We start from the raw sequence: 26,976 nt of genomic DNA, 5'->3' as shown, positions 1-26,976 counted from the left end.
TTGACATGTTTATTGTTTTTATACTTTTTGCTATACACTGCCTAGCATCACTTCTTGTGAGATGGGAGGCCATATAAATTTGATAAATAAATAAAATGATCAAGCTTCCATCTGCAATTGAGTTTTTAAATAAGAAAATCTTGGGTTTCAAATTTTACATTTTTCTGTGCCTTGACTTGATGGCAAATGCTTGGCTTCAATTTCGGTCTCTTCTGTCAAAATAAAATGGGCATCAACTGGGTCAGGAATGCCCAGCAGAGACAATAATGCTATCATCATCATCATCATCATCATCATCATCATCATCATCATCATCATCATCATCATCCCCAAATGAGTCATGTCAGTATTGTTACATGTTCATCAGGTAGTGATCACAGTCAGAACTGTTCTGGAGCTTACAACACACCAGATAGGGTACATCTGAGAGTCAGGTACAGTCTGTGTTCTGGTCATAAAAGCTTCAAATAAATCATTCATAGGAAAAATGCTTTAATTCTTATTCCTTTATGAAAAGAGGCCAGTGTGCTAGTTCTTCAAAAAGGATGGTCAAAAGAAATTCTTCAAGGAGCCTGTATTGTCTCTTTCACTGTCCAGAGTTATTTAGTAAAGAGCCCCAGATTTTGGCCTCACCAACCTGGAGCACACAGAAGAGATGCTGATAGATCACTTGCAGCTCTAAGCTGCATATTTTTGCTATCAGGCCATCATCCAGGTTGATGGCATTATGTATTTCACAACAGTGGAGTAGATTCAGTGACAGACCTGCTGCATGAATGGCTTATTGTTACATCACAATTTCTCTTTATTTCTTCTTCTTTATCTCATTCTCAAATGCAAAATTCTGTCTTTTTGATGTATACTGCTATATTTACAAGGAGGATCCTGTACAATAGTAGTGACTCAGAAATATCCTTTATTAAGTTGACCAAGTCAACCACAGAACCAGTGGACAACCCTCAAAATACATCATGGTCCATCCTTTTACAAGCTTGCTTGCTAATACTCATTTTCTCAAAGATCCAATTACTGAGTGTTGGGTGTATCAAGTTAGGAAGTTAGCTGCAGTATAACATGTAAGACTCATATGATGGCCCAGCCAACAGAAATACCGGTTTCAATACCTAGAAACAGTTAGTGGTTAGAAAATATCCAAGACCAATCACTTTGGGACTTGAGCGTAACAGTGGAGAACGTCCAAAAAGGCAAGAATGAAAGCCAACTTTAAAGGGCCATGAAGGCAAGAGGTTCTCCTATTGCATAGAGCAGAGAAGTTGCTAGGGATTGGCTTGTCTCATATTTACTGTAAGAGATGACATTTCTGACATTTCCACTGTGGTTCCACAGGAATACAATTAGTAAGGCAGAATTAACAAAAATACTTTCTTGATTATACTACCTTCCCAAATAAGAACACTTGCCCTAATAACAACAAAAAAGCTATGCTTTGCTCCAAACATTTTTATAAAGGTCTATTTATCAGCCATATTGCTACAGTGCCAGACTGTAACTTTACATTGAAATTGCATTACAGTATTGCAGTGCAGGAATGGTTATGTTTCAGCAAATATATATTTGAGCCTGAAAAAGAAACATTGCAGATATTATTTATAATGTGCCCAAGGCCAAAGTTCTTCTCAAGCATTATTTTGAAGAGTGACTGGTTTGTTTGGGACTTGCTTTGTCTTTCTTTTTCCTCCAAAATATAGCTCTGGTTATTCATTTAAAGAGAGCTGTATAAGAGACTCACATGAAAGGGTAGATATCATTTCACCACAGAGTTTCAGGGTAGAGTGGGGCACCACAGAGTTTCAGGGTAGAGGAGGCAGTGAACAGATTTGAACCTGCAAAGATTAAGATAAGAAATTATAGCCTAATCCTGAAAATATATCAATGGATCATAATCAGGCAATTTTTGGTTCTCATGTTTGAATTTCTTGGCCAAACAAGTAGGATAGAGAATTTCATTTAGGAAATAATGTACGCACCGAGTTGGATCTTGTTGTACAGTGAATACTTCACCCATACTCACAACATTGCGTTTATTCTCAGGGCCACCGTAACTCAAGGTAACCTAGAAAAAAACACAGCCCAAATACTCAAAAATGCACTTGTTAGAATAGGATGACTAACTAATTAAGAATTGGAGCATGTTCAAGTCCTAAAATTCCACAGTTAGTATGATTAGCTACCAAGGATTGGAAATATGTTACAGTCTCTCTAGGATTAAGGCCAATTTAAGTATCTTAGTTGAGGAAGGGAGAATGAATAGAATCCCACAAATGTTGCCACCATACTTATGGAGGGATTTCACTCCAATCCTTAATTTGTTACAGGAGAACAACCCATCTTTTTATCTCCTTACCGTACTGGTTGTAGCCATATTTTTCCTTATGAGAAGAAATCAAAGATTTACTTTTTTACCTTTGAGCATATGTTACTGGTTGTGGAAGTAAGATCAACACAATCAGAAACAGTTTTTAAATTACAGGTAGTCCTTGTTTAGTGACCATAACTCTGTCATTAAGTGAAGCAGTCACTAAGTGAAACTGAAACTGTGCTTATGATCTTACTTCAGCTTTCCTTTGCTTTACAGACCTGTGAAGGTTGTAAATATGAGCATTGGTTGTAAAGTTTCTTTTTCATCACCATCTTAACTGTGAATGGTCACTAAACGATGCAGTCACTAAACAAGGACTACCTGTATTCATAAAGTTGACAAAACTTTCCTGAAATCCCAGAAGTATACCATTTACCTACTTTCCATTTTCATTTGCTTTAAATATCCGTATGTTCTACTTACTCTTTCACTTCAGTTCCCTGTTTTCTACGCATAGTAACCACTTTTAAACAAGTATTCAAATTCTACACTGAACTTTAACTTTTTTCAAGTGTTTTATGCCTAACTTCAAGACCTAGACTTCCCACCCACAATAATTTAAGAGCAAGTAACACTAATTATTTATGTTTACTTAAAAAATGCCCATAGTTCCTTCTCCTTGTTCTTCCCATCACCATGACAGAATTTCACAAAAGCCTTCTGTATTTTGTTTGTACTACATCAATACTGACACAGATAACAAACTTGCAGCATTAGAAACTCCCATGAGACAGATACTTTTAAGCAAAGACAAGGGTGGGTGGTGGATAGGAAGCATCTGCTTAGTTTGGACAAGAGCTGCCCTTACTTGTCTGAGCACAGCTCCATCACGCAGCCGCTGTAGGTTTTCCAGATGAGAGTGAAACAAGGGGCTGTGCAACAGTTTCACTTCCAAGAGCCCCTCGATGATGTAGCCAATGGTGCAGTCGTCAGGGAGGCGAATTCTCTCTGCAGTGCTAATGAAGCTCCCAAGGCTACCAAAAGCAAAAATCAAGGAATGAATCTCTCCTCCGATCTGTTCAGGTCGAGGGGTGGGAGCAAACGTTCCAAGCTGCACATACCTAGCCCATGGGCTCATCTTGAGGGCCAGGCCTCTGCTGATACAAAACCCAGCACCACCTGTGGCAAACCAGAATTTTGTAGTAGTCTAGAAAAATAAACAGAGACTTGTTAGAACGACTGAGCATTCCTTTTCTGATCAGCTAGACATGCTCCATTCTATTCGACTATTAGAAAGCCTCAGAAAATGGTTGGAGCTTCAGGAAACCAATCTTGAACCAAATTTGAATTTGAAGAAATGCACCAGCTGTGGCTTTTCTTTATGTATTACTAATTCTTGATATAGTTACAATGAAATGGGTTCAGTTAGACTTATTTAGAAGAAAACATGTATAGGATTGTAATCGTAATACATAGCTATAGGACAGAATAATCAGCAGAGTTCATTCTGTCTGCAGAACCACAGAAAAAAAGCCAATAGTAAGTAGAGGAATGAAATCACAGCCTTATCTACAAATTCAAAGTTGAAATCTGTTTAAAAATGTGAAAATCTATACATTTATTTCTTATTCCACATTAAGAAGCTTACATCTTTTCATTTCTTTTCAAAAACAACTTTTCTTGTGTTCTGAAGTGTTATATATTTACAAATATATGCCACCCATAAGTCACATAATTGCCTAATTATTTAAAAGGATCTAATTAGTTCCATAGTATGCTCTTTAGTGTAGGATACAAATAGAAAAGATTACTAGACTTGCCTAGACATGACAACACCATCTGAATTCTTTTCCTATAATAATAGCAAAATATGATATGATACATTAATTTTCTATGCCTATAAAGTGGGGTCTGTTGCCTGCTTGCTATCTTGTACACATAGAAAGCAATGCAATCATGTCGGCAGCCCAGGAGCTGCGGGTGCTCTACACAAACAGCTTACAATACTGTCTTGAAATCCCTTCTTCGATCTCTCCGCTCTGGGAGGTGGTGTGGTGCAGTGGCAAGCAATTTCTTTAGGCAATCTCTCTGTTGCCAGACCCTTCCCCCCCGCCCTCTCAGAACGGAGAGATTGGAGAGGGATTTCAAGATAGCAAGCTGTTTGCTCTTCTACACATTGAAAGCAATGCGATCATGCCAGCAGCCCAGGGCTGGGAAATGTGGATGCACTACACAAACAGTTTACAGTACTCTCTTGAAATCTCTTCCTTTCCAATCTCTCTGCTCTGTGGGCGGGGTGTATGGGAAGCAAGCAATTTCTGTAGGCAGTCTCTCCTTTGCCTGTTTCCTGCTGGTGGTGTGATCACACTGCTTTTGATGTGCAGAAGAGCAAACAGCTTGATCTCTTGAAATCCATCTCCAATCTCTCCACTATGCAGGGGCAGGGAGAAAAAAAGAAGCAATTTCTGTAAGCAATCTCTCCTTTGCCAGACTCTCCCCCCCACCCACCTTGCAGAGTGGAGAGATTGGAAAAGGGATTTCAAGAGAGTACTGTAAGCTGTTTGCATAGTGCATCTGTGGCTCCCAGCCCCAGGCTGCCTACGTGATCGCATTGGTTTTGACATGTAGAAGAGCAAACACTTTACTCTCTTGGAATCCCTTTCTCTCCAATCGCTCTGCTGTGCAAGGGGCAGGGAAGAAAAAAATACAGGTCAGTTACAGGACAATGTGTACTAACTATAATGGCAATCACATGACTGAGGGACACTGTGGAGGTCGTAAATTGGCTGTAAAGTTATTTTTTCAGCACCATCGTAACTTTGAACGGTCACTGCAAGTGGCTGGTAAACGAGGACGACCTGTAATCAGCTTTTGAATGGCATATTGAGAGCCTCAGGCCCAAAGTGGCAAGAGCCAGGGCCTGTTTTGGGGAGGAATTTCAGGGGTTTTAAGGGGTGAAATGAGTGCCTTAAGCTTTGCAGAAGCACCCTCTTTGTTTCTAAAAACCCTCCACCCCACCCAAATAATGCAAAAAGAACCAGCTGAAAACTGCTAGTTCTGGGAGCCTCAAAAAGGGATGTCCGTGATTGCACTTTTTGAACTTCTGCCTAAGGCACAACTATCAAGTGCTTCGGAACAATGACAACTCCAATGGAAAGATCATAAAAACAGTCATTGTTCTAAACTTATTTACTTAAGCACCTATGTCATAAACAGAGTCCTGTGATGGACTGGTAAATTGGAAGGATATGAAATGGTAGATGACAATTCTACACATTGTTTCTGAAGGATGTAACATTTTTATATTATTCACAAAGATATGGAGTGAGTGAGTAGTAAGTTAAAGTCAGAATGGGGGCACTGCTATTGGCAACAAAATCTATCAGCTGCCAATTCAGTATAGCAAAAGACACAATGATAGTCTGAAATAATAGCATCTGCAGAAATCATCTTTGAGCCATGCCTCTTAGGGAAGTGTTGCCTGGTCCCATGCTGGTAGGCTGGAAAAATAACAAAGTAGGGTGAGGAACTCCAGATGAAAGTAAACATGGAGAGGCTATACAAACATCTGATCTGTTCAATTTGTAAAAACAAACAGTGAAAAATGTGCTCACTGATCCATCATTCTGGATATGGTCTGCTGCTTCAATTGGATGGTCCAGACTTGGTCTTCCTATATATATATCTTGGCTGTGTGAAAAAGCAGACAAAAGTCTCAGGAGGCTCTGCAGATTCACATAGTTGTCATCATCTACATGACAAAACCACCTGCAGAAAATGCAGAAAAGTTACAATGGAGGTCATAACAAAGATATAACAAAGTTCTCTTTAGGGAAGATCTCATCTTCCAGAATTACAGTAACTGTGACAATGCAAATTACATAATTAGAATGCTGGGGGGCAGGGAGAGAACAAATGGAGAAATTTTTTTCAACTACATAAAATTAGATGAAACCCAGCATTCTCCTTTGCTGTCTACTGATCAAAAGAGCTGCAGATACTAATTTATGAAACCAAAAGAACACTGAAAGTAACTATTAATGAAACAGTGACTTTCACTTACTTTCGCCCAGACTCTAGAAATTTATCATATTCCACTGACATCTTGCAGCAGAGAGCTTGGCGGGTGTGAACAGCTGAGCAGTTGGTATTAATTATGTGATCCCCTATAAAATAAAAATGATTGCAACTGGAGAAGCTATGTAGTTTCTAACAGTAGTATAGTCATATTCATATATGAAGAGCCCTGAGGATTAAATAAGCATCCAGTACTAGCTGCAGAAGATCTAGATTGTGCATCAAACAATGTCAGGCTATAAGAATGTAAAATGGAAAGAGCAAATAAGCAAGCATGGTAGTCTTAATATGAAATAATGAATATATGTCTTCCTTAAGCTTCTGAAATTTTCACCAGGAATGTAAGAAAATTATTGTACCTTTTAATGGTCTTATAGTATTTCATGTAATTCCATTATTCCACAACTATAAAGCTGCAACATATCTTACACAAAATTTACCTCATTCGTATCTACAAGTACTGCATATCATGACTGCTTTCTGAACATTAACAGGTTGAAGGAACTTGAAGGTATTAGCATCAAGGCCTTCACAAAATTCCCAATGGACAAAAATAGGCAGCATCTCAAAGGAAAATAAACATTTTGTACCCACAAATGGAAATAACTAAATATAACATCACAACCACCAAGTGCAACTATGGACAGCATCTATTTTCAATCCCTTGCTTTTCTGCACAGGAATTCTGATTCCTGCACCCCCCCAAGACAATGACGGAACTGGGGATCTTCTGCTTGCAAAGCATATGGTCTGTACAGCCCTTCCTCTCAAAAGACAGCAGTTTATACCAGTGATTTGTATCATACCCTAAATATAAACCTGAAAACTGAAAAGCAATTTACCTGCTCTAAGATGCAGCTCACGATCTTCCCAGTCTGTGAATATAAATGTCTGTGGGATACAAATCAGTAATTAGTTCACCTCCTGAAGACTTCAGAATAATGTTATTGTTAGTTTCAGTCAGAATGTTGTTCGGTTTCCAACAGTCTCAAGCAAGAGAAGGCTTTTTTTGCTTATTACAGGTTTCAACAGTGTTAACTGACATTATTTGATAGAAAGAAAACCAAATATATTGTCTAATATTGCACAAAAAGCAGCCATGTACTTCTTATTTTCAACTTGGCAAAAATTCCAACAAAACAAAGGCCAAGGGTTTCATATTCTTAACTGAATTATTGTATAACTAATATTTATTAGTTTATAGTTAAAATAATTTATTCTAATCATTTTAAATTTATACTTCAAAATAATTTATTCTCCACATGAGGATCCTAGCCAATCAGGATCTACTTCACACAGAACTCAACATGTCAGAATCAGCATGCATGCAAATTGATCTGATGCATGGTGGATCTGCAGACTTGCTTCATTAGGAGCAAGGGATGGGGCTAGCTTGAATAGCCCCCAATTTCTGCAGTGCATTATTTGGTCATGCCAGGAAGCTGCCTGAATTTCCCTGCTATGGAGAGCTTCTAGAACTCTAGTGTCACAGGGGAAAGGAGGAGGAGAAGAACAAGTGATGGTAAAATTATCACTTTTACATGTAAAATGTAAATTACTTTTACATGAGACATTTAACTTCAGCTATTGTAATATCACATAAAAAGAGAATATGCAAATCACTCGTGCTTCCCATGTCCCCTAAATAACATCCCAAATTGTGATGGTAAAAGGACATTACGTTCAACCTCTGAAAGATGCTTTAACATGCACCTATATATAAAAACTGTTAATAAAAATAAATAAAATATCACTAACAAAATCATGTAACTATTAAATAAATAGCATTCTTACCTGTCCTTTGGCCTGAGATATCCATGTTTGGAAGAGCAAGTTCAGCCTTGTTTTATGATATTTCCTTGTGGTTTTCACAGCAATAAAAATATCCTTCAGTTCCAACTTTTCCTTAGCAGAGACTTCAGCAGATTCCATATGTGTCGCGCTGTGTGGCCTTTCATTTCTCTCTCCATTAGCTTTCAGATGGGATCGACCAGTGTCTATAACATAATGACTCCATTTTTCTAGTAGGTTCCCTTTTATCAAGGGCAGTATATTGTTAATCTCAGCATCTAAAGGATCAGAGGAATTGAACTCCACCTGCTGCAGTGGGATATCATTCTTGTTGGAAATATTAAAAACAAGCGATGGGCGTGGCTGAGGATAGTTCCTAAATTTCCAGCTGGATTGGAATTTAGGAATTAGCAAAAGGAGAACTGTACAAGTGATAACTGAGAGCAGGAAGCATATCTTACTGAGCCTAATGCTAGAAAAGATCATTCTTCAGCCCCTAAGGGCCTTTGCCATCTTGTAACACTGGGATATCACTTCCCAGCGATGATGAAGCCTTTGAAATGAAGCCCAATTGTGTAAAAATTACTGAAGTTGTGGGAATTTTTTAGCCACACAGCATCATTTTTGTGGCACTCAATCATTATAGAGGTTGATTTCTTTCTATACTTGCGTCTGGATTTGTCATCCTAAAACACAGGATTTTTCACCTGTTACATGACAGGAAAAAAAATGTGAAACCCGAGATAAAAATCAAACTGGCTTAAAATCATTAAGGAGTTGGTTTCTATGAGCTTACATCATGTGAATATAGGAAACTGCTTTATACAGAATCACAATTGATCTCCCTGGTCCAGTATTATTGTGACTGATAGCAGCTCGCAGGTCTTTCCAGTTACCTGCTGATGCTTGGTTAGAGCTTTAGTGTGGGGGATGCTGCTAAAGATCTGCTATTACAAAAGGAAGATTGGACATTATGTAAAAAACTGAATACATTTTAGAACTTTATGTACATTATTAATGGGAATTACTTTAAATAATGTTTAGGAAGCATGCTGAAAGAAAGGGAAATATAATTGAGGGAGAATCTACTTATCCAAATCCAAGTTATTCAAGATTATTGCTTTTATGGTGTATGTCTCTTGTTCTGTTGGTTTAGCCTACTTAAAAATAGTGATCTACAATATACAATTATTGTACATAATCTATATATACAATCCACAGTATATTTAATGTAGTGGAAACTCCTTCCCCCAAAGTATGGAGATAACTGCATTTTTTTCATATGATTCAGTTTTCTTTTTTGGGGAATAAGTGAAAAGAAATTAATTGAAGTCAGATGGTTTATTCAAGAGAAGGGAAAAGACAGACTCACAGAATCTTTCTGTCTAGGAACATGCACCCCAAATGATACACTGTTAGGATCACATATTCAGTGTTACTGAATTAAGCAATGGATAAGATCATATATTACCCCTTTTCCTAACACCTCATTTTTCTCCCTGATGCTCCCCCTTTTCTCTCTGACACCTTTTTTTCTTCCTTCCATTCAGCAGACTTCCAGAAAATCCAGATAATCCTTGTGTAATGGTCTGATTTAAATATTTGCACAGAGCTTTTGAAATAAGGCCAAGGAGTGCATGAAATTAAGGCAAGAACCACACTGGCCACCGCCCCTGCTTTATGCTATAGGGGCTGTGAAATACTTTGTAGAGCTGCAGTCCATTCTGCACAGAATCAGATACACTTAAATTAATTGATTTCAGTGTGCTTAGGAAACCCTAATAGAACAAAACAGATCAGATTTACAGATTTGTTTTTTAAGTGCATTGATACCTTGGTAAAGAAATCTTTTGAGCTTTCCCAAAAGCTCAAAAGCTTTTTGATGTCAGTATGAGATCAATTAATATATCATTCCGGTAAACAAAAAACAAAGTACTGCATAAATTCTCAGCAGTATTTATACTTTTTAAAGAAAATGGCAACTGTTTTCCCCAAGGATGAGGATATTATTGCTACAGGTTGCTGCGCGGTATAATCCTTGGACCATTCACTCAAAAATAAAATGCAACGAGCAAGAATTTATTCTTAAGTAAACTTAGATAGGACAGCAGCCTCAAGATAATCTTTAAGTCAATTGTAATTTCAAGCAGAGACAGTTTAAAACTGACTCGTTTAGAAACAACCCCTAGGGTCGTCCTGGCTTTTTCTTTGGGACAACCTTCCGTGAGAGGCCTCTCTGGGGACCAGGCGTCCCAAATTAGTTGCCATAGGAACGCTTCCGCTCCTCACCATGGCAACAAGCACACACACCTTGACCCCCGCTTCTCCCCACCCCCGTGAGAACACTACGGGAATTCTGCCCCTCTCGCTCCCCAAGGCGAGTGTTTCTGGGCTCCTACCGGCGGCAGCAGCTCCGCTCCCGCTCGCGGCGGAAGAAGCCGGGGCGGGCGCTTGACTCTCGTCGCGCTTGCTGGGCCAGGCTTGGAGCCCTCGCCAGGCCAAATCAAGCGGACACCAGAGGAGGGATTGGTCGGTGAGGAGATAGCAAGGGCTACGGTCCCTTTAAGGGCTTTACCTGTCGCCGGCTTGACCCGGTTGCGTTGAGTGATCCGGACGTGGAAGTGGGAGGGCAGGACGTGACCCGGAGGTGCATGGTGCGAGGGTCAATATGCCGCTACCCGTCCAAGTCTTCAATTTACAGGTATCGAGGAAGTTTTGAGGGGTCGGTTGGGGGTTTCGTCGCAGGGCGTGTTTTGTGGTGGCTCGCTGGGTAATTAACGCGGTGGCGGGAAGGAGCCTGTTTGGTGGCCGCCGCTGAGCAGCTCCGCCGGCTGATCAGCCCATGTGTTATTCTCGGAAACTCCCCGGACTGCCTTCCTGAGGAGGAGGCGGCGGCGGCGGCGAGGGCACGCGGGAGGCACGGACGGCCTCGAGCGAAGGCTTAGATCCGTTACCCAGGGAGCGAGTCGTTGGCCGCGACTGCCGCCAAATGGAGAGGCCCCGCCGCCTGGTGCGCTTGGCTCTGCGTCTCCACTCCACACACACCCTTTTCACCTCCACCTCCCTCCCCTCGCGCCCCGCTCTTCTTTTGGTTCTGTAGAAACTGTAGGGATGACCTCTAAGGGCTGCTGGCTAGTCAGTCCGGGGTTTTTCACTCCACAAACGGACCGAGAATATTTAACGTACGCATGTACGGGAATTCCCAAAACAGAGTAGATATGCTTAGTTTGAATGTTTTAGGAGGTCTTCTAGGATCGGTTTCGGCTTTTCTTTTTTTCCTGGGAGTTGTGCAGTGATACTACAGCATAAGTGGGAAAGTAGATACAGATAATCTGTCATCACCGGCTGTCTATCCTCAAGGATGACTGAAAGAGAATTATAGCACTGTTTGCATAATTAAGAGTTGTTTTATCTCCTGATTATGAAATGCAGTGCCCCAGCAAGTTCTGCCACTCAAAAGTTGGGATAAACTGGCTGGTTTTTGTGTGCTTCTGTAATTGTGCATTTGCTTCCAAAATCAACCAAAATGATGTCTGAAATGTAATGAGAAATTTAAGTACTGTGAACAGACATTTGGGCAGAACAATCCTATCCCCCATCTCAGAAACTTCACAATTGATGCACTAAGAATAGTAGAACGGCAGGACAAAAATAAAGGTGGAGAAACTTCTGCATCTTTCTGTCTCCTTCCTGATTACAGTCCCCTGCCCCAAAAGTTCTCTTTTGTTTCTCAAATGCTCTTTGGTTTGAAATACATTGTTGATTTTAACTGATGCCTGAAGCCAACAGGCTTGAAAGATGACAACAGACAGAGGGATGAATTCTGATGTTGGATTTTTCCCTCTGATCAGTGTCTCCTAAAATATTTTCCAAGGATCATAGGCTAGCAGCATTAAGAAAAAAAAATGCCTTAGAAATCAAGATTTTTGCCTGCTGTTGCAGTCCTCCCCCCAACCCCCCATCTATCTTACCTTAGAGATGCCATATATTTTTCCGGCACCTCTAAGGGCACCATGGGAAGTTTTCTGCACCCAAGATCATATTACCATGACATAAGTTTCATGAAATGTGTCTATTCTGATTTTACTACTTATAATACAGTATTTAAGTGGTGTTGTATCCAAGCTGGTGGATTTGACATTTGTTGCTTGTTGAATATGGCACTTGAATGCTAATTCTTTATAACCTTAAGGGGGATATTAATGAAGGCCTATGGTGAAAGAGAAAGAAAGCCAGAGCATATTAATCTAAGCCTACCGTGAATGATAGTTGTTTATGACTGCAGAGGCATTAACTTCCTTTCTTTCCTTTAGCAGCTGGCGAGCTCTGTGTCAGGGCGAGGGGGTACAGAGAGTCAGGACAGGATGAGGGATAGTTCAGTTCCAAGCTCAGCTTCCTCGTCAGTGACAGATCTATACAACACTCCCCGCAGCAGTAGGTCAGACCTCTTCCTCCCAGGTACATCTGGAGACTTCAGCCTGAGTGCCTGCTTATCAGCCTGCACCCTTCTTTATGAGGTATCTCAAAGGAGAAAGCACTCAAGGATGTCTGAGTGAGAATGACTTGAGTTTTATCTGCATTAAGGCATATTCTTCTTTTTTAAAAACTCCTTTCTCTGAATTGGATGTATTTCAAATAACAAGGGATTTTGTTACATGTTGTTGAGCTGCTAGTAAAGATATTTGTCTCTTATTGTCTAAGAATAGCTGAAAGCTTGCAGACCCGAAGCAGTGGGAGACAGACTATAATTTTTCATAGCAGTTTATGGTTTTAATTTGTTATGTATTTAATTTATGTATTTTAAACATTTTTCTACTTTTACGTAATGATTTAAATACAACATTGCATATCTTTTTTTCCCCTTAACAAATGTCAATACTTAAAATCAAAGCCATTGACATTAAGACAACAGCAGAACTATCTGACTATACTGAAGCAAGGAAAACTGCAAGACTGGTTTGGCATCTATTGTTCTGCGGGGAGGGATTCCATAGATGAGGTCCTGGAATGAAGAAGGCTGTCTCTTTGGAAATAAATAATCACCCATCTTCCATTAGAACAGGGATAAGTGGTCTAGAGACTGCATATGGCTCCTGTATTGTTTTTGTTTTTAGTGGCCTCCAGAAATAACATAGTTGAAATTTGGCAGCAAATTGCCAAGACTTTGGAGAGTTTCTGCTAAGTAGATGAGACCAGGGGTATGGAACCTGTGGCCTTTCATATATTGTTAGGCTAGCTACTTTGGTTCCAGCCTTCCCAGCTAATGGGTATTTCTGATGGCAAGTGTGGTCCAATGGCATTTGCAGAAGCCTAGGCTGCCAATCTGCACTCTATTAAGATAGATTGACCGATGATCTGATACTGTTACAATATCTTCAAATATTCATATAAATTTGGTAGCTCCAATGCCTGCAAATTGGGTAAATTTGTAAAGCCATTTTATCACTGTTTCCTTATCCAGGCCTATTTAGGGCATAGGGTTAATGGAAGAAATTATAAGGATCTTAGCTTAGGTGAATGCTATAAACTTAGGGAGAGTTCAGGCAGCTCACTCATAATCACAGAAGGCTGTAACTTTTGAGAATTTGAACATTCTATTGTCCAGCCTTTTAAAATGTCCTTTGAAATGATATGGTTTAAGGAAAAAGACAAAGAAATCTGTCACATGTAGCATTATTTTTTTATTCGATTTGCATAGCTACCTTTCTCACCTAAGTGACTCTGGGTGGCTCACAACATTATCTCTTCATACAAGTATGTAATTAGGATTTTATGACAGGTTATAACATTTTCTCTAGATCAGAGGTTTTCAATCTTTCTTTGTGATGCTTATGTCACATCAGAACAATTTCCTTGGAACTTATGTGTATCTCAGAGGACGCAAGCATAAGCACAGAATTCATGTTGTGTGCCATAAATGTAGTAAAAACCCTTGGGAGAACAAGACTATATTGGGCAAACAAAATAGTGGGTAATTACAGCAGGTAAGCATCCTTCATATACTGCTTAAAATGGCAAGCTCTGAAGCTCCTTTTTGTTGTTTTAAAATAAAAAAGGATTTGGAAATAGAGGAACCATGTTAGGGCTTCATTGCATATATTTTGTACAATGTGGCATTTGCCCCTTGGTTCACTGTGGGCTTTGGGTTGGTGTGTAGGGTTTCACTGTGCTGTTATAAATCAAGAGTGCAACCTATGACATCATACTCAATCCCCTCTTTCACACCACAGAGGAAGGTTGGTAGTAGGTAGGCTATCATGCTGTAAAACTAATTTTCTTTCATTTCACATTGATAAACTTCTGATAAACTTCCAAGGAAGCCCAGGATCTCCTGAAGCTTTTGCCTTCATGTCCTTATCAGCTTTTTAGATGAACTTAATTGGCCAGGATATAGAATAAAAATAGGCCTTTGGTGTGATCTAATGAGATTCTTGATACTGATGTGCTTTAGATCAAGATTTCACCAAATAAGTGGGAAAGATGACATCTGTGGTAGATCAGACCTGGCTTTAGACCTAATGGTGCTTCTGTCATGGTTCATATGTAGTTCCCTTCTATTTGTTCTAAATAGTTTTAGTTTTCTTTGCATTTATAGCCATGCTTTTGATGTATATTTGCTAGCTTGCTTTATCCATATTGTATAAATGTGTAAATTTGCATGTATGGAATTGTAAATCTGTATTTACTCATGCCATGTAAAGTTGCTGTTCTTTGTTTCAACTGTTGAGAAAATGGCTGAGCAGAAAATTCATGATGAGGGTACTCCTCCCCTCCCCCCAAATTCTGAAAGCTCAGGCAGCTTCCTGAATTGCCAGCTCCTAAATCCAGCCCTGATCTTGGATAATGAACTATAGCAGCAAAAGAAAATAATTTCAGACTATTATTCCATGTTTCAGCCATGGTAGTAATGTGGAGATACAGTATATACAATACTGTATACAGTAGATGTGCCCTTGGGTTTGGCTGAAAATTTTCCACAGAGATTTAAGTTCATTTTCTTTTAACAGTTATTTCCATTCATTATGAATGGAAATCAAAAGCATGCCTAGAATTTCCTATGATTTATATGAAACAATATAAACTTGCTTGTCAGCTTATTATCTGAAGTCTATAAGAAAAGTACCCCATTTTAGTTCTGCTAAATTCTGTTAATTTCTATCCCAATATAACATTGTTCCATTTGCTCTACCTGAGAACAAACTTTGTAGAAACTGATATATATGTGGTTCATATTGAAAGGGTTAAAAATGTATTTGCCTTTTTTATGTTCAGAAAATGGTCAACACCTCTGTTTTCCCTAGAAAGTTATTGAGAGTGAGGAAATCTGTTGAGTGATTTAGTGGCACAAAGTGAGAGTAGTATTTCTGGCAGGTCTGGAAAACAACTTCATATGACTGAAAATTCTAGCTATAGATGCATTGCTTAAATGTCAAGCCCTGTCATATTTGCTGATGCGTGGAAATCTTTCCCTTGGGGCTGGGAGGGAGACTCCTCATTTCTGTCTCACTCACACGCTTTGCTGTTGCAGGGTGCGGTGGAGCCCATGCAGATTGATGTAGATCCCCAAGAAGATCAGCAAAATGCACCTGATATCAACTATGTGGTGGAGAACCCAACTCTGGTATGTGCTTGAGGGCAAAAATGACAAAACCAGGCTGCTTAGAATTGTCTTCCAAAAGCTAGGTTCTCCATCAGTCCTTAATTTAAGCAAATGCTGCCAATTTATTGTTTTACTCGTAATCTTTGCTTATATACTTTTATCTGTGTATTTTACTTTATTTTTCCAAATTCTGCATTGACTGGGCTTTCAGAATATTTGACAAGAGGTCACACAATGCAGTAAGGGATGTGGGGGTCTAGGATATTGAGGAAAATGGATTCATATTGTCAGTTAATTGGGGGGGCGAATTGAAGCACAACTGCCAGAAGCTCTTTCACATTATGTAACAGAAACAGCCCACCATTTTCCTTTTCTTATGTAGATAAAGTCTACTTTGAGTAAACTTAACTGTTGGTGACCTTATGAAGATGCCTCTGTTGCTTTAGTGGCAACAGGAGGAGGGAAGTGGATTGCCGCTGCCTTCTTCTAGGACGTTTTTTCAACTTCCCACTCTTACAAGTATCAGCTAGGTCTGATCTTGCTTAGCTTTTTGAGACTGGAAGGTGCTATCCCCTCATAGGGCTTTCTCATGTAGCTATCGGTATTTGAGTTGTAAGTTTAAAACAAATGCTTATATTTAGGTAGTGCTTTTGATTATAAACTTTACAACGGCCCTATGAAATAGGTCAGTATTATCCCCATATTGGGAATAATATTACCAATGTCTACATGAACTTCATGTCTAGTGCCCCAAGGGTGCAAGACCACTACTGTGATAATTGTACCTACTCCTTCTTCCTTTTCTGCACCACAATCTTAGTATCGTAATACGAGCCAGTACAGTGTAGAACAGTGTTTCTCAACCTTGGCAATTTGAAGATGTGAGGACTTCAACTCCCAGATTCTTCACTGGTGTAGAGGTTAAGATTTTCGGCTAGAAGTGGAAAAACCCTGGCTCAAGTCTACTCACCCTCAGCCACAGAAGCTCACTGAGTGGCTTTGGGTCAGTCATTCTGTCTCAGCCCAACATCACTCACAAGGTTCTTGTGGGAATAAAACAGCTATTGTACTGTGCTTAGGTATAAACACATACTTACTAATACTATTAGGATTTTCCCTCTGTGATCATCCTCCTTCCAGACATGAGTTCTCAATATGGAAGTGTTTGCCTGTGTAATAATTGCCTGTGAGAGAGAACCCACTTCCTCAGTGAGCCCAGTTGTGACTTTTTTTCTTTTTGGAGATTAAAAAGAGTAGTGTGATGTCATCCAGTGCATTAATTCTACAGAGAATGTTGATGCATAGATACCTGTTCCACAGATTAGAGAATGTAACACAAATGAAATGAATGTACAATTTGGGCAAATGTCATTAAAAAACAAAAATGTCAAGGAATGATCCTGTATGCTGCAGGATCTAGAGCTAGTGATCATCTGGGAACTCTATGGTTCTTCTATAGTTATTGGACTAAAAATGCAAGGAGCTTGATAGTTGGGCTAGTACGCGCTACCATCCATGATCTCTTCATTCCGGCTGGGGCATTCAGGATCTGGAGCAGTACGCAGCAAGTTACAGCGGCCTGATGAGGATTGAGCGATTGCAGTTCATTGCTGACCATTGCCCACAGCTGCGAGTGGAAGCCCTGAAGATGGCGCTCTCATTTGTCCAAAGAACATTCAATGTGGATGTTTATGAGGAAATTCACCGGAAGTTGACTGAAGCTACCAGGTACTGAGATGAAGAAGGGTCTCGAGAGGCTTCTTGGGATGCATGGCACTGAAAAAGAAAGCTCTGGGACAGATAGAGGCACATATAGAGTATATATAGTCAGTGACCAGCATATAGCAAGATAAACTACTGTTAAAGATAATGAAGCATTCATGCAAATATGAGTAACATGAATTAAGTATTGCATAGCATTATGAACATTACATCTATAAAATTTATAAAACTAAACCTATTAACTTGTGAAAGTTTTTTTTTCAAAAAAGAATTGGTTATCCTGGTGTATTAGAATTAACATTTATACAAATGTGCAGCAAAATATAGTATGTAAATTATCATTTCTAATAACACAAAATCTAATAGATATAAAATACTACGGCACAGATTCTATACAGTACTCCCTGAAACAAGCACTTACCTCCTTTCGATACCTGTAGGTAATGTAGCAGAATTTAGAGGCATTCAGGGAGAATATATCATGCCTGTCAGACAATGGAAACTAAAGATAAAATCAGTCTGGATGCTTTGGAGAATTTACTGATAGCATGCGTGAATATCCTTATAAAAGGGGCAGTTAGAAGAAAATGAACAGCCTTCTCACCATTACCCATTCTACATGGGCAAAGCTGTTCATCGTAAGGAATTTTCTTACACTTCCCTTCCAAGTTAACAGTTGGTAAAACATTAAATTGTGCTAATGTCCTAACTTGTCTATATTTAGATATTGCAGTCTGTCTAATGCATTTGGCTGGGCTGAAATTAAAAGGTTGAGCAGCTAAGCAGAAAACCTACTGGCACAAAAGATTGAGTTTCCTGGCTTTTTATATCTGTTATTCTCTGCTTAACTTGACTGTGGCACAATCAGGGTCTAAGACTAGTATAGCATCCTGTAAGTAACCACAGGGATTTTCAGATCAGGCAGAATGGAGCTTTGCTATTTACTATAAATGTATCAGAAGAAATTAGCCAATCTGATGGGACTAATTGATTTATGTGCATTCTGTAGCAAGTACTCTAGTTGTGCTTTCCAACTTCCTGTTGCATTGAATACTGTTCCCAAATATTTGAATAATTGTACTTGTAGTAGGTCATTCCTATTTAGTTTCCACCTGTGGACTTCAAGGTGCTTTGGAAGGACCATAACAGTTACCTTATTGTCATTAATTTCTAAAACTTCCCCTGTGCAAAACTCTGTAAGGGAAGCCTGGGTCAGTGCCAAGAGGACGACATTGTCCACATAAAGAAGAGTTGGAGCCTGTGTGTGTGCCAGCTTTGGGGGATGATGTGTCAAATCATATGAAACCAGGGAATTTACTGAACCATGTTGAGTAGTATTGGCACCAGAATACAGCCCTGCTTAGCCCATCCAGATTTCCTTATTACAGTGGCTCTGGATAGGACACTGGCCTTATATTCTAGAATTTTCATGAGGTTTTTGCTATAAAAAGTGTAAACAGCTAGTGATGGAAAAATTCCTTCATTCTTTGCCGTAATCTATGCCTAGAAATTGAATCAAAGGCAGACTTAAACTGTACAAAGGCAATTTATAACATTGATCTGGGACTAGCTGTATATGTTTCAATCAAAAACTGTATTATCAGGGCATAGTCTCTATGGACGGGACCTTCCTTGAAACCAGCCTGCTTGTTTGCCAATAGATTCTTCCTTGGCTCAGTCCAATAGCTTCTATTTTAAAGGGATAGCATATATTTTCCTAATAATATTCAGTTAGCTAATAGATTGATAATTAGGAGGAAGATTCCTTTTACTTATTTTTTTTTAATTGGACTATTATCGCTAAGCCCCATTCCCATGGAAATCTCACAGTACCATCTGTATATGTAAAGAGGAACCTCTGGGAGAGGCCCCATATTAGCCAGATGACTGTGCCCAGAAGGTTACCTTTCTTGTTGAACACTTGCATATGGTTTCAGTTTGGGATCTTCCTTTACATCTTGAGAGCCAATCATGCACCCCATAGAAAGAAAGCCCTTTCATTTGCTTTCTGGTATTCTGACGAACTGAGCATTAGACTTGAGTGTAGCTGAGAATGTTTGCTGTTAAAAAAAAAACCCTACCTATCAGGGAGGGAGAGCATAGTTATGCTACTGAAGTCAGGTTTTGCTCTTCTTGGCTCTTTATCTACCTTCTTGCGTTAAATCACAGATGTTTTGCTGTTCCTCACTCAGACTGTGAAACCAATGGGTCTATCTTGTTTTCCATCTGTTGTAGCTTTCCTATATTGTCATCAGTTTTAGTTCCCATCAATCCATTCAGCACAACCTGTGGCAAGGGATTGTAGGAGTTGTAGTTTAGAACATCCAGAGGGCTGCTAATCCCCCCAGTATCATTAAATTGCCAATTTATAAATGGCTGTGTGAATTTCCACTTTTCTTCAGACAGAACACAATATATTAATGGAACTGCTTTTCTGAATTTAGAGTTTCACTGACCAAAATATCAATATCTTGTAAAGCCAATTAGATTATACTCCTGACACATTACTGTGATCCTTCTTAATCCTTGCAGATTGTTGCAGCATATAGGTTGTTATATCTGTAGGTAACAGATGATTCTGTGTTCCCATACACGTTGTATATCTACTGTTTTCTTTTCAGAGATCTGCAGAACACACCTGATGCTGTCCCAGATGGCGGGATAGAGCCCCCTCCTTTAGACACAGCGTGGGTTGAGGCTACACGCAAAAAAGCTCTTCTCAAGCTGGAAAAGTTAGACACAGATCTTAAGAATTATAAAGGGAATTCAATCAAGGAAAGCATCAGGTGATACCAAGGAGATTAACTGATGAAAAAAGAAATCAGAGTCAGCAGTTACAAAGTTGTAAAACTAATCTCAGAATAACATTTTAAAATGTCTCCTGAATCATTTTGAGGGGCTGTGTATACTTCAAATGACATTTTCTTGAATTTATTATTTACAGTTTTCTGATACATGTTGCCATGAAATAAAACTATGAAGGCATCTTTGTGTAGAAAGGTGGTACACATTTCCTTTTCACACAAAAAGGGTTTTCCATGATCTGTCCTCACAGAATCATTTCCCAAATATTTCTTGATAATGGAAATTGAATGTCTGAACTGCTTTTCACTCATCCCTAGGAATTAAATAAGTAGTTTGCTCACCACAGTGCCCCTCCTCTATGAGCCCATAGAAGTTAGTCTGAAATAGAGTATTTTTGTTCTAAACATGTAACATGTGAGAGCTTATCCCCCAATATACCCTTTTTCCTTTCTGTGACCCACTTTTTTCCTGATGCTGCTGCTGCTTATCCCTACACTCAGATGCTGCAACACACATGCCTTGCACTCTTTGCTGAGTATACATTTGTTGTCTTTGATAATGTGCATAGCAGCTGCATTCCTCAGTTAATGGTGGGGATTATTTATGGTAGGTTGTGAATAGTTTTGCAAGGGAGTAAATGTTCACAGGAGGCAATGGAGGTGTTTAGGAATGAAGCAGAGTGGGCTTTGTAACAGAAGAATACTGAAAAAGCATAATAAATAACTATACTTGATCCTCATCTTTAGTTTTCTACAGAAATGTCAGTGCTGAGTATCTGCAAGCAGTAACCAAGAACATTCTTCACCATGTGTTACCCAGTAGTTAGACTTTTTGGACAAGGGCAAACAATGCTTTTCTTTAGGATTATGCATTTCTAATGCTCCCTTGCTTATTCATTTACAGCTGACATGTGCCTTCTTTTTAGGAGAGGCCATGATGACTTGGGAGATCACTACCTTGACTGTGGAGACCTCAGCAATGCCCTTAAATGTTATTCACGAGCCCGTGATTACTGCACCAGTGCAAAACATGTTATTAACATGTGCCTCAATGTTATCAAGGTACACAGCAATTTATCTCAGCAGTCCTTTATCTGGGAAGGGGACACTAGTAGAATTCAATCTATGTTCAAGATAGGCTTTTTTCCAACTCAAAACTAGCATATAAACCTCCCTCCCTTTTCTGTCTTTGCACTTCAAATTTCCATTTTCCCATCAGTACTTTTCATGAGGTCCCAATGAGTCAGTAATTGTGGGCTACTACAACTCCTAAGTCTTTTTTTCAAATCTACCTCTTTTACAGAGGCACAGAGTGAAACATGGCAGGTAATATATTACTTAGCTATGTCTGGACTTGTTTATTTGCAGGTCAGTGTTTATCTTCAAAACTGGTCCCATGTCCTGAGCTATGTGAGCAAAGCAGAATCCACGCCAGAGATTTCAGAGGTAGTAAACTTTTTCCAACTTGTCTATTGCAAGAGATTCCAATGATAGGCTCAAGATCGCCTACTGACTTTCCCGAGCAAGTGGGAATTTGAAACTAGCTTACCCCGATCTAGTCATATGCTTAAGTGCTGGGTCATGCTAGTTTCTTGTGTGTCTTTAGGTGCCCTGGGCTGATACCCGGAGATAGTAGAGTCCTCTCTGATATTTGTCCCCACCTCTGCGGTGCTGTGTACCATTTTACCTTGCAGAAGGATTGTTAGAGCTGTCTAATTAATAATGGACTTGGAAGTAGACATGGGGTTTATGGAAAGAAGCAGAGACCCAGTTTCCTCATTTGCCTACATGGTAATGTGTTGTGCATGTGATCCCTGTTTTGAGCTTTGAATGGATCCATCTGCCTTTCAGATGAGCTCTTGGGCCATGCCAAGGGAAAAGAAATCAGAGAGCAGAATTGCTTCCTCAGACAAGCTTAATGGAAGGAATTAGCTAAAATACTGGTGCTCATTTGCTGATTCTCTCCCTCCTCCCTATCTAGCAAAGAGGAGAACGGGACAGCCAGACACAGGCCATCCTTACCAAATTGAAATGTGCTGCAGGTGAGAAAGTGATTTGCTTGCTTCACTGATGCTGTCCTTAGTGTTAGTCAGATTGGGTGTGTCCAAGCAGTGCAATATACCGGCAGAATGTTCCATCTTGCCTTTCCAATTTCTATCCCAATATTGTACTGCACAAAGCCCCCCAAGTCAATCTCCATTCCTAGAATTATTATTAATTTCAGAGGCTGTCCCTTAGGTTTCTGTGTGACCCCTAGCCTTCTGTTTCTTGCAATTCATCTGACAAGAGAGTAACTTAATCTCATTCTTAGGCTTGGCTGAACTAGCTGCCCGGAAATACAAGCAGGCAGCAAAGTGCTTCCTGTTGGCTTCATTTGATCACTGTGATTTCCCTGAGGTGAGGATGTGGAAGAGATGTGAGCTGGCAAAATAGCAGGGTTAATATGGGAGAAATGGCTGGTGTGAGACCATCTGTCACCTTTTCCGAGCTGAATCTTGCTTGGAGATCAGGTGTTTTCTCCCTTGTTTTTCCTGGGAGGGCCACCTCTTCCTTGGGTATGTGAACCTGGAGAAAGGATTCAGGCAACCTTGGTCTCCTTATCTATATTCTTTAAAGGCTCCCCCTTCTCTCTTTCTTTCCAGCTGCTTTCTCCTAGCAATGTAGCTGTATATGGTGGCCTGTGTGCACTCGCAACCTTTGACCGACAAGAATTGCAACGTAATGTCATTTCTAGCAGGTGAATGATTTGTGGGACCTTGAGTGATGAAATAAAAAAACTAAATTGTGATGGATCTGTTAGTGGATTTATTTATGGGAGCAGACAGATGGCAGGAATGAAAGGGATTAAGTAGGCTCTCATTTTATGTCCACTATGTTCAATTTTGATTTCCTGTGACTGCTTTTTCTTTATTTTTAAGAAAGGGAGGATGAAGAATTTATTCTTCATGAATAAATTCAGAACTTATTCCCAACCAAATCTAGATTTTAGACTGTCATGCCTTTCCACTGCAGTGCCCTTTGGCTCCTGAGACACTTAGAGGTCATTCACAACCTTGTAGAAATGGTCACCCAATCAAAATGACTTTCTCATTGAATAGAGTAGTCCTCTTTGAAAGAGACATGGAAGATGACGAGACTTTGGGTTGTGTGACTCCTTCTATATCTGCAGCTCCTTCAAACTCTTCTTAGAGCTGGAACCACAGGTGCGTGACATCATCTTCAAGTTCTATGAATCCAAATACGCTTCATGTCTCAAGATGCTGGATGAGATGAAGGTATGTCCTGGAGATACGGTTTTCCCCAGTACGTTTTGGAAAGGAGTTGCAGCAGCCTTTGACCTGTGAGAACCCTTTCCAGATTGGGTAAAGCCAGTCTTGTCTCTGAAGCATAAGAAGCCTGGCTTAGGAAGCGGTGAGTGAAAGACTCTGGAGGTAATACCAGGTCACAGTCTGGGAGTGCATGAGTGTCTGCCCTTCTTGCATGTTAGCCTGAATCAAGCACCTCCTGTTTCAGAGTGTCTGGGTAAGATGTTATTGCAAGCTACTAGTATACTAAGCTCAGTCCAAAAAATAGAAAAATATTTTATAGCTGTGTGTGTACTTTGATAAATATACAGAGGCCTATTAAATATCTCAAAAAATAGAAAGGAGGGAAAGCAAATAAATGTTTCTAGAGGAAGAGGCTCTGCCCTTGTAACAGTTTTAGGCTGAAATTGTACTGTCTGGAGAGCTAGTTCAGATATGTGCATAAGATTCCTCTTTGTCTTCTCACTGTCTCTTTTTCAAACATTTATCCTGGCATTTATCCTTTTTGAGACTGGCTTGTTCAGAAAAAGCCAGTGGAAACAGACAGTTAAAGTTGTGGATATTCTATTCCTTGGTTGCTATTATAGTTAGTTCCAGCTCTCCCAGGTTAATAGCAAATGTAGTACTAATACTAGGAGATTAATGAATGTTATGGCAACACCAGAGGAAATGTGGCAATGCCCTGGTAAATCTTATTAGGGAGATCCAGTGTTTCTTTTCTATTTACTATTAACATTTTGCAAACTCCAGAAATGATCACTTTATAGAGCAAAGGTTTGGAGAGTTTTATGTCCATTCTTCCTGCTATTCTGGACAGGATAATCTGCTATTGGATATGTACCTGGCACCTCACGTGAGAACGCTTTACACCCAGATCCGAAATCGGGCCCTCATCCAGGTAACTGTCTTTCTCTGTGGCTGGCTGCACTGTGGCTTCCTTTTGTTCCCGTCCTCACTGGAGGCAGTGCAGAGTTGCTCTTGGGTATTTCTCGGTCTCTGTTTCTCTCTTGACTTTTCCCCTGTTTCCAGTATTTCAGCCCCTATGTGTCAGCAGACATGCGCAAGATGGCCACTGCCTTCAACACCACTGTGGCAGCTCTGGAGGATGAGCTCACTCAGCTGATCCTAGAGGGGCTAATAAATGCCAGAATAGACTCCCACAGCAAGGTGAGTCCCAGTCATGCTCATGCTCTTGAGTCTCTCTGGCCACTGCTGAAAGCCAATAACTAACTAGGAAGAACGGGCCAAATCGTTTACATGTTCCTTTTGCTGAAGTACCAGCAGCCAGGAGAAAAGTAAGGCCCCCACTGACAAGTGTCCCCACTGACAAGAATTTTAATTTAATGTATTTATGGATGGGAACATCAGTAATTATGCCATAGTCTAGAACATTTTAGCATAGGAATCTGAATACACGAGGTATAGCTCCTGGCTACAAGAAACCCTGCTTGAGTTTAATTAACTATTTAAAGAAAAAATCCTGTGTTTTTACTTAAAAAGGACTCAGAGTGGCTCTTTTGGCTTCTAAATTTTCAGAAGACACTTCTCACTATTTCATTTCCCTCCAGAAATCCTGGAGGTGCTACTGCATTTTGTTTCTCAGAGATCCTGTGGCACTCATTTGCTGCTCACCTCTGAACAGTCCCTGTATCTCTCCAGCTACTTAATCTTGTTCTGCAGATTTTGTATGCCAGAGACGTTGACCAACGCAGCACTACCTTTGAAAAGTCCCTGCTCATGGGAAAGGAGTTCCAGCGTCGCGCCAAAGCTATGATCCTACGAGCTGCTGTCCTGCGCAATCAGATCCACGTGAAGGTGAGCAAAAGTGCCCTGCATTTGCCAGGGTTTGCCGCTTCGTGGGCTGGCATCAGTCAGCAGTTGGTGTAAGCATAAGGGAGAGCATTTGGGCTGACGTAGTTCCTGGGCACCTCCTGAATGACTTTCACCGATGCTTAAATATTTGAAGGCCGCAAGGAGAATCGGCAAGACCTTCACCTTAGCAGCACCTTATCACTTCAGTGCAGAAGTCACCGTGCATGTAACAAGAGCCTTGCTGGATTAAGCCTGAGGGCTTTCTAGTCTAGTTTGCCGTGTTCTGTAATGACCAATCACATCTATCCAAGAAAATTTACTTGTGGGCCTCTGAGGGCAATAGCTCCTTTCCACTCAAGCTTCCCAGAAACTGGGATGTCAGGAACTTTGCTTCTGACTGTAGAGTGAGTATACAGCCCTCAGGATGAATAGCTGTTGTCACGGCACCTTCTCCCTGGATCCCTCTAGTTCCCCGATAAAACTTTCTTAAGTTTGAGTCCATTCCACATCTGGTAGCAACAAATGTCATAGTTTCATTACGTATTATGCACAGAAGTTCCTGCAGGAGGAAATGGCAAAATGAACATAATCCCAAGGCTGATTTTTCTTGGCAGATCCACAGGAAAGATGCAGGGCAATGCAGGAAGAGAAGAGGGCTGTGAGAGGCATTTGAAAGAGGCAGCTGGGAATGGCCTTTGAAGTAGTTGTGTGACCCTGGCAAGAGACCTAACTGCTTGAACTATTCAGAGGGAGGGGGCTTTGCCTACGCATGTTATGAAGCACTTCTTTCAAAATGCTTTGCCCAGCCTTAGAAGAGACCCTGTGAGCTGTGCTCATCCTCAGGGCCCTAAGTCCTCAGGTTTCCCTGAACTGTGTGGTTCTTTGTGAGACAACCCAAAAGGCGGGGTCCTTTTACCAAGGCCCCTTTTTTTCTGAAGGAGAAAAGGACGTCTCTGAATGCTATCTAACCTTTCAGTCCCTAATTATTCCGTTGGCCTGGTTCTGGCTCCCTGGGGGGTTCCTCCGCTTGCCTGCTGCTGTGGCAACGTGTGGGCTGGGAGAGCAGCTCTTCGTCTAGCTGATCACTCACTGGGCCTCGGGTCTTTCTCTTGCCTTGTTACAGTCTCCTCCACGAGAAGGAAGCCAAGGTGAACTCACTCCAGCAAACAGCCAGTCCCGGATGAGCACCAACATGTGAAGCTCTCTGAGCCAGCAAAAGACTGTCCCTTCCCTCCCTGCCCCACACACCCAGGGCCATGTGCATCCAGTATCCACAACATCAGCTGCCCCTTGGTGCCTTTTCAGACCCTCTGGCTGGGGGGCAGGGGGGGCAGGACTGTTGAAGACAAGCTCGGAGAGCCTGAGAACTCCTTTTAGAACAGACACGTTTGTCAGATGCAGCCCTTTGAGAATATGCAAGCCGGCAAGTGCTGGCTTCATCTTGTCCTTCCCCGGGGTTTCTCACAAACAGAAGCTGATCCTGGTTTCATTCAGCTGCCAGAAGAGCTTTGTTGTTTCTGTTCAGTAAAAGATAAATCGCATGAA

General features: G+C 40.5%; 2 protein-coding genes across 5 annotated transcripts; one reads left to right on the top strand and one right to left on the bottom strand.

The window, feature by feature from the left end:
- Nucleotides 1–899: 899 nt before the first annotated feature.
- Nucleotides 900–10,822, bottom strand: RFNG (RFNG O-fucosylpeptide 3-beta-N-acetylglucosaminyltransferase). Of its 3 annotated transcripts, none has more exons than XM_063293268.1 (9): nt 10,764–10,822; nt 8,192–8,895; nt 7,240–7,288; nt 6,384–6,486; nt 5,935–6,088; nt 3,442–3,527; nt 3,189–3,354; nt 1,989–2,074; nt 900–1,844 (listed from the first exon to the last, which is right to left on the bottom strand). In XM_063293268.1, the coding sequence occupies exons 2-9, from the start codon at nt 8,672–8,674 to the stop codon at nt 1,784–1,786; spliced, it is 1,188 nt and encodes a 395-aa protein (XP_063149338.1). In that variant the 5' UTR covers nt 8,675–8,895; nt 10,764–10,822; the 3' UTR covers nt 900–1,783. The 3 variants fall into 3 exon arrangements, with proteins under 3 accessions (XP_063149338.1, XP_063149339.1, XP_063149337.1); XM_063293269.1 differs by having other exon boundaries at nt 5,935–6,010; XM_063293267.1 differs by having other exon boundaries at nt 3,189–3,527.
- Nucleotides 10,818–26,976, top strand: GPS1 (G protein pathway suppressor 1). 2 transcript variants are annotated; one of them, XM_063293265.1, is made up of 14 exons: nt 10,818–10,889; nt 15,717–15,809; nt 17,335–17,516; nt 20,132–20,296; nt 21,241–21,376; nt 21,683–21,760; nt 22,296–22,356; nt 22,626–22,711; nt 22,957–23,051; nt 23,484–23,589; nt 24,437–24,517; nt 24,649–24,786; nt 25,300–25,434; nt 26,555–26,976. In XM_063293265.1, the coding sequence occupies exons 1-14, from the start codon at nt 10,857–10,859 to the stop codon at nt 26,627–26,629; spliced, it is 1,464 nt and encodes a 487-aa protein (XP_063149335.1). In that variant the 5' UTR covers nt 10,818–10,856; the 3' UTR covers nt 26,630–26,976. The 2 variants fall into 2 exon arrangements, with proteins under 2 accessions (XP_063149335.1, XP_063149336.1); XM_063293266.1 differs by lacking the exon at nt 10,818–10,889 and adding an exon at nt 12,538–12,705.

The sequence above is a fragment of the Candoia aspera genome, chromosome 2 (genome assembly GCF_035149785.1).
Source record: "Candoia aspera isolate rCanAsp1 chromosome 2, rCanAsp1.hap2, whole genome shotgun sequence".
In the NCBI taxonomy this organism is placed as follows: Eukaryota; Metazoa; Chordata; class Lepidosauria; order Squamata; family Boidae; genus Candoia; species Candoia aspera.
This window is presented reverse-complemented; position numbering and strand designations above follow the sequence as displayed.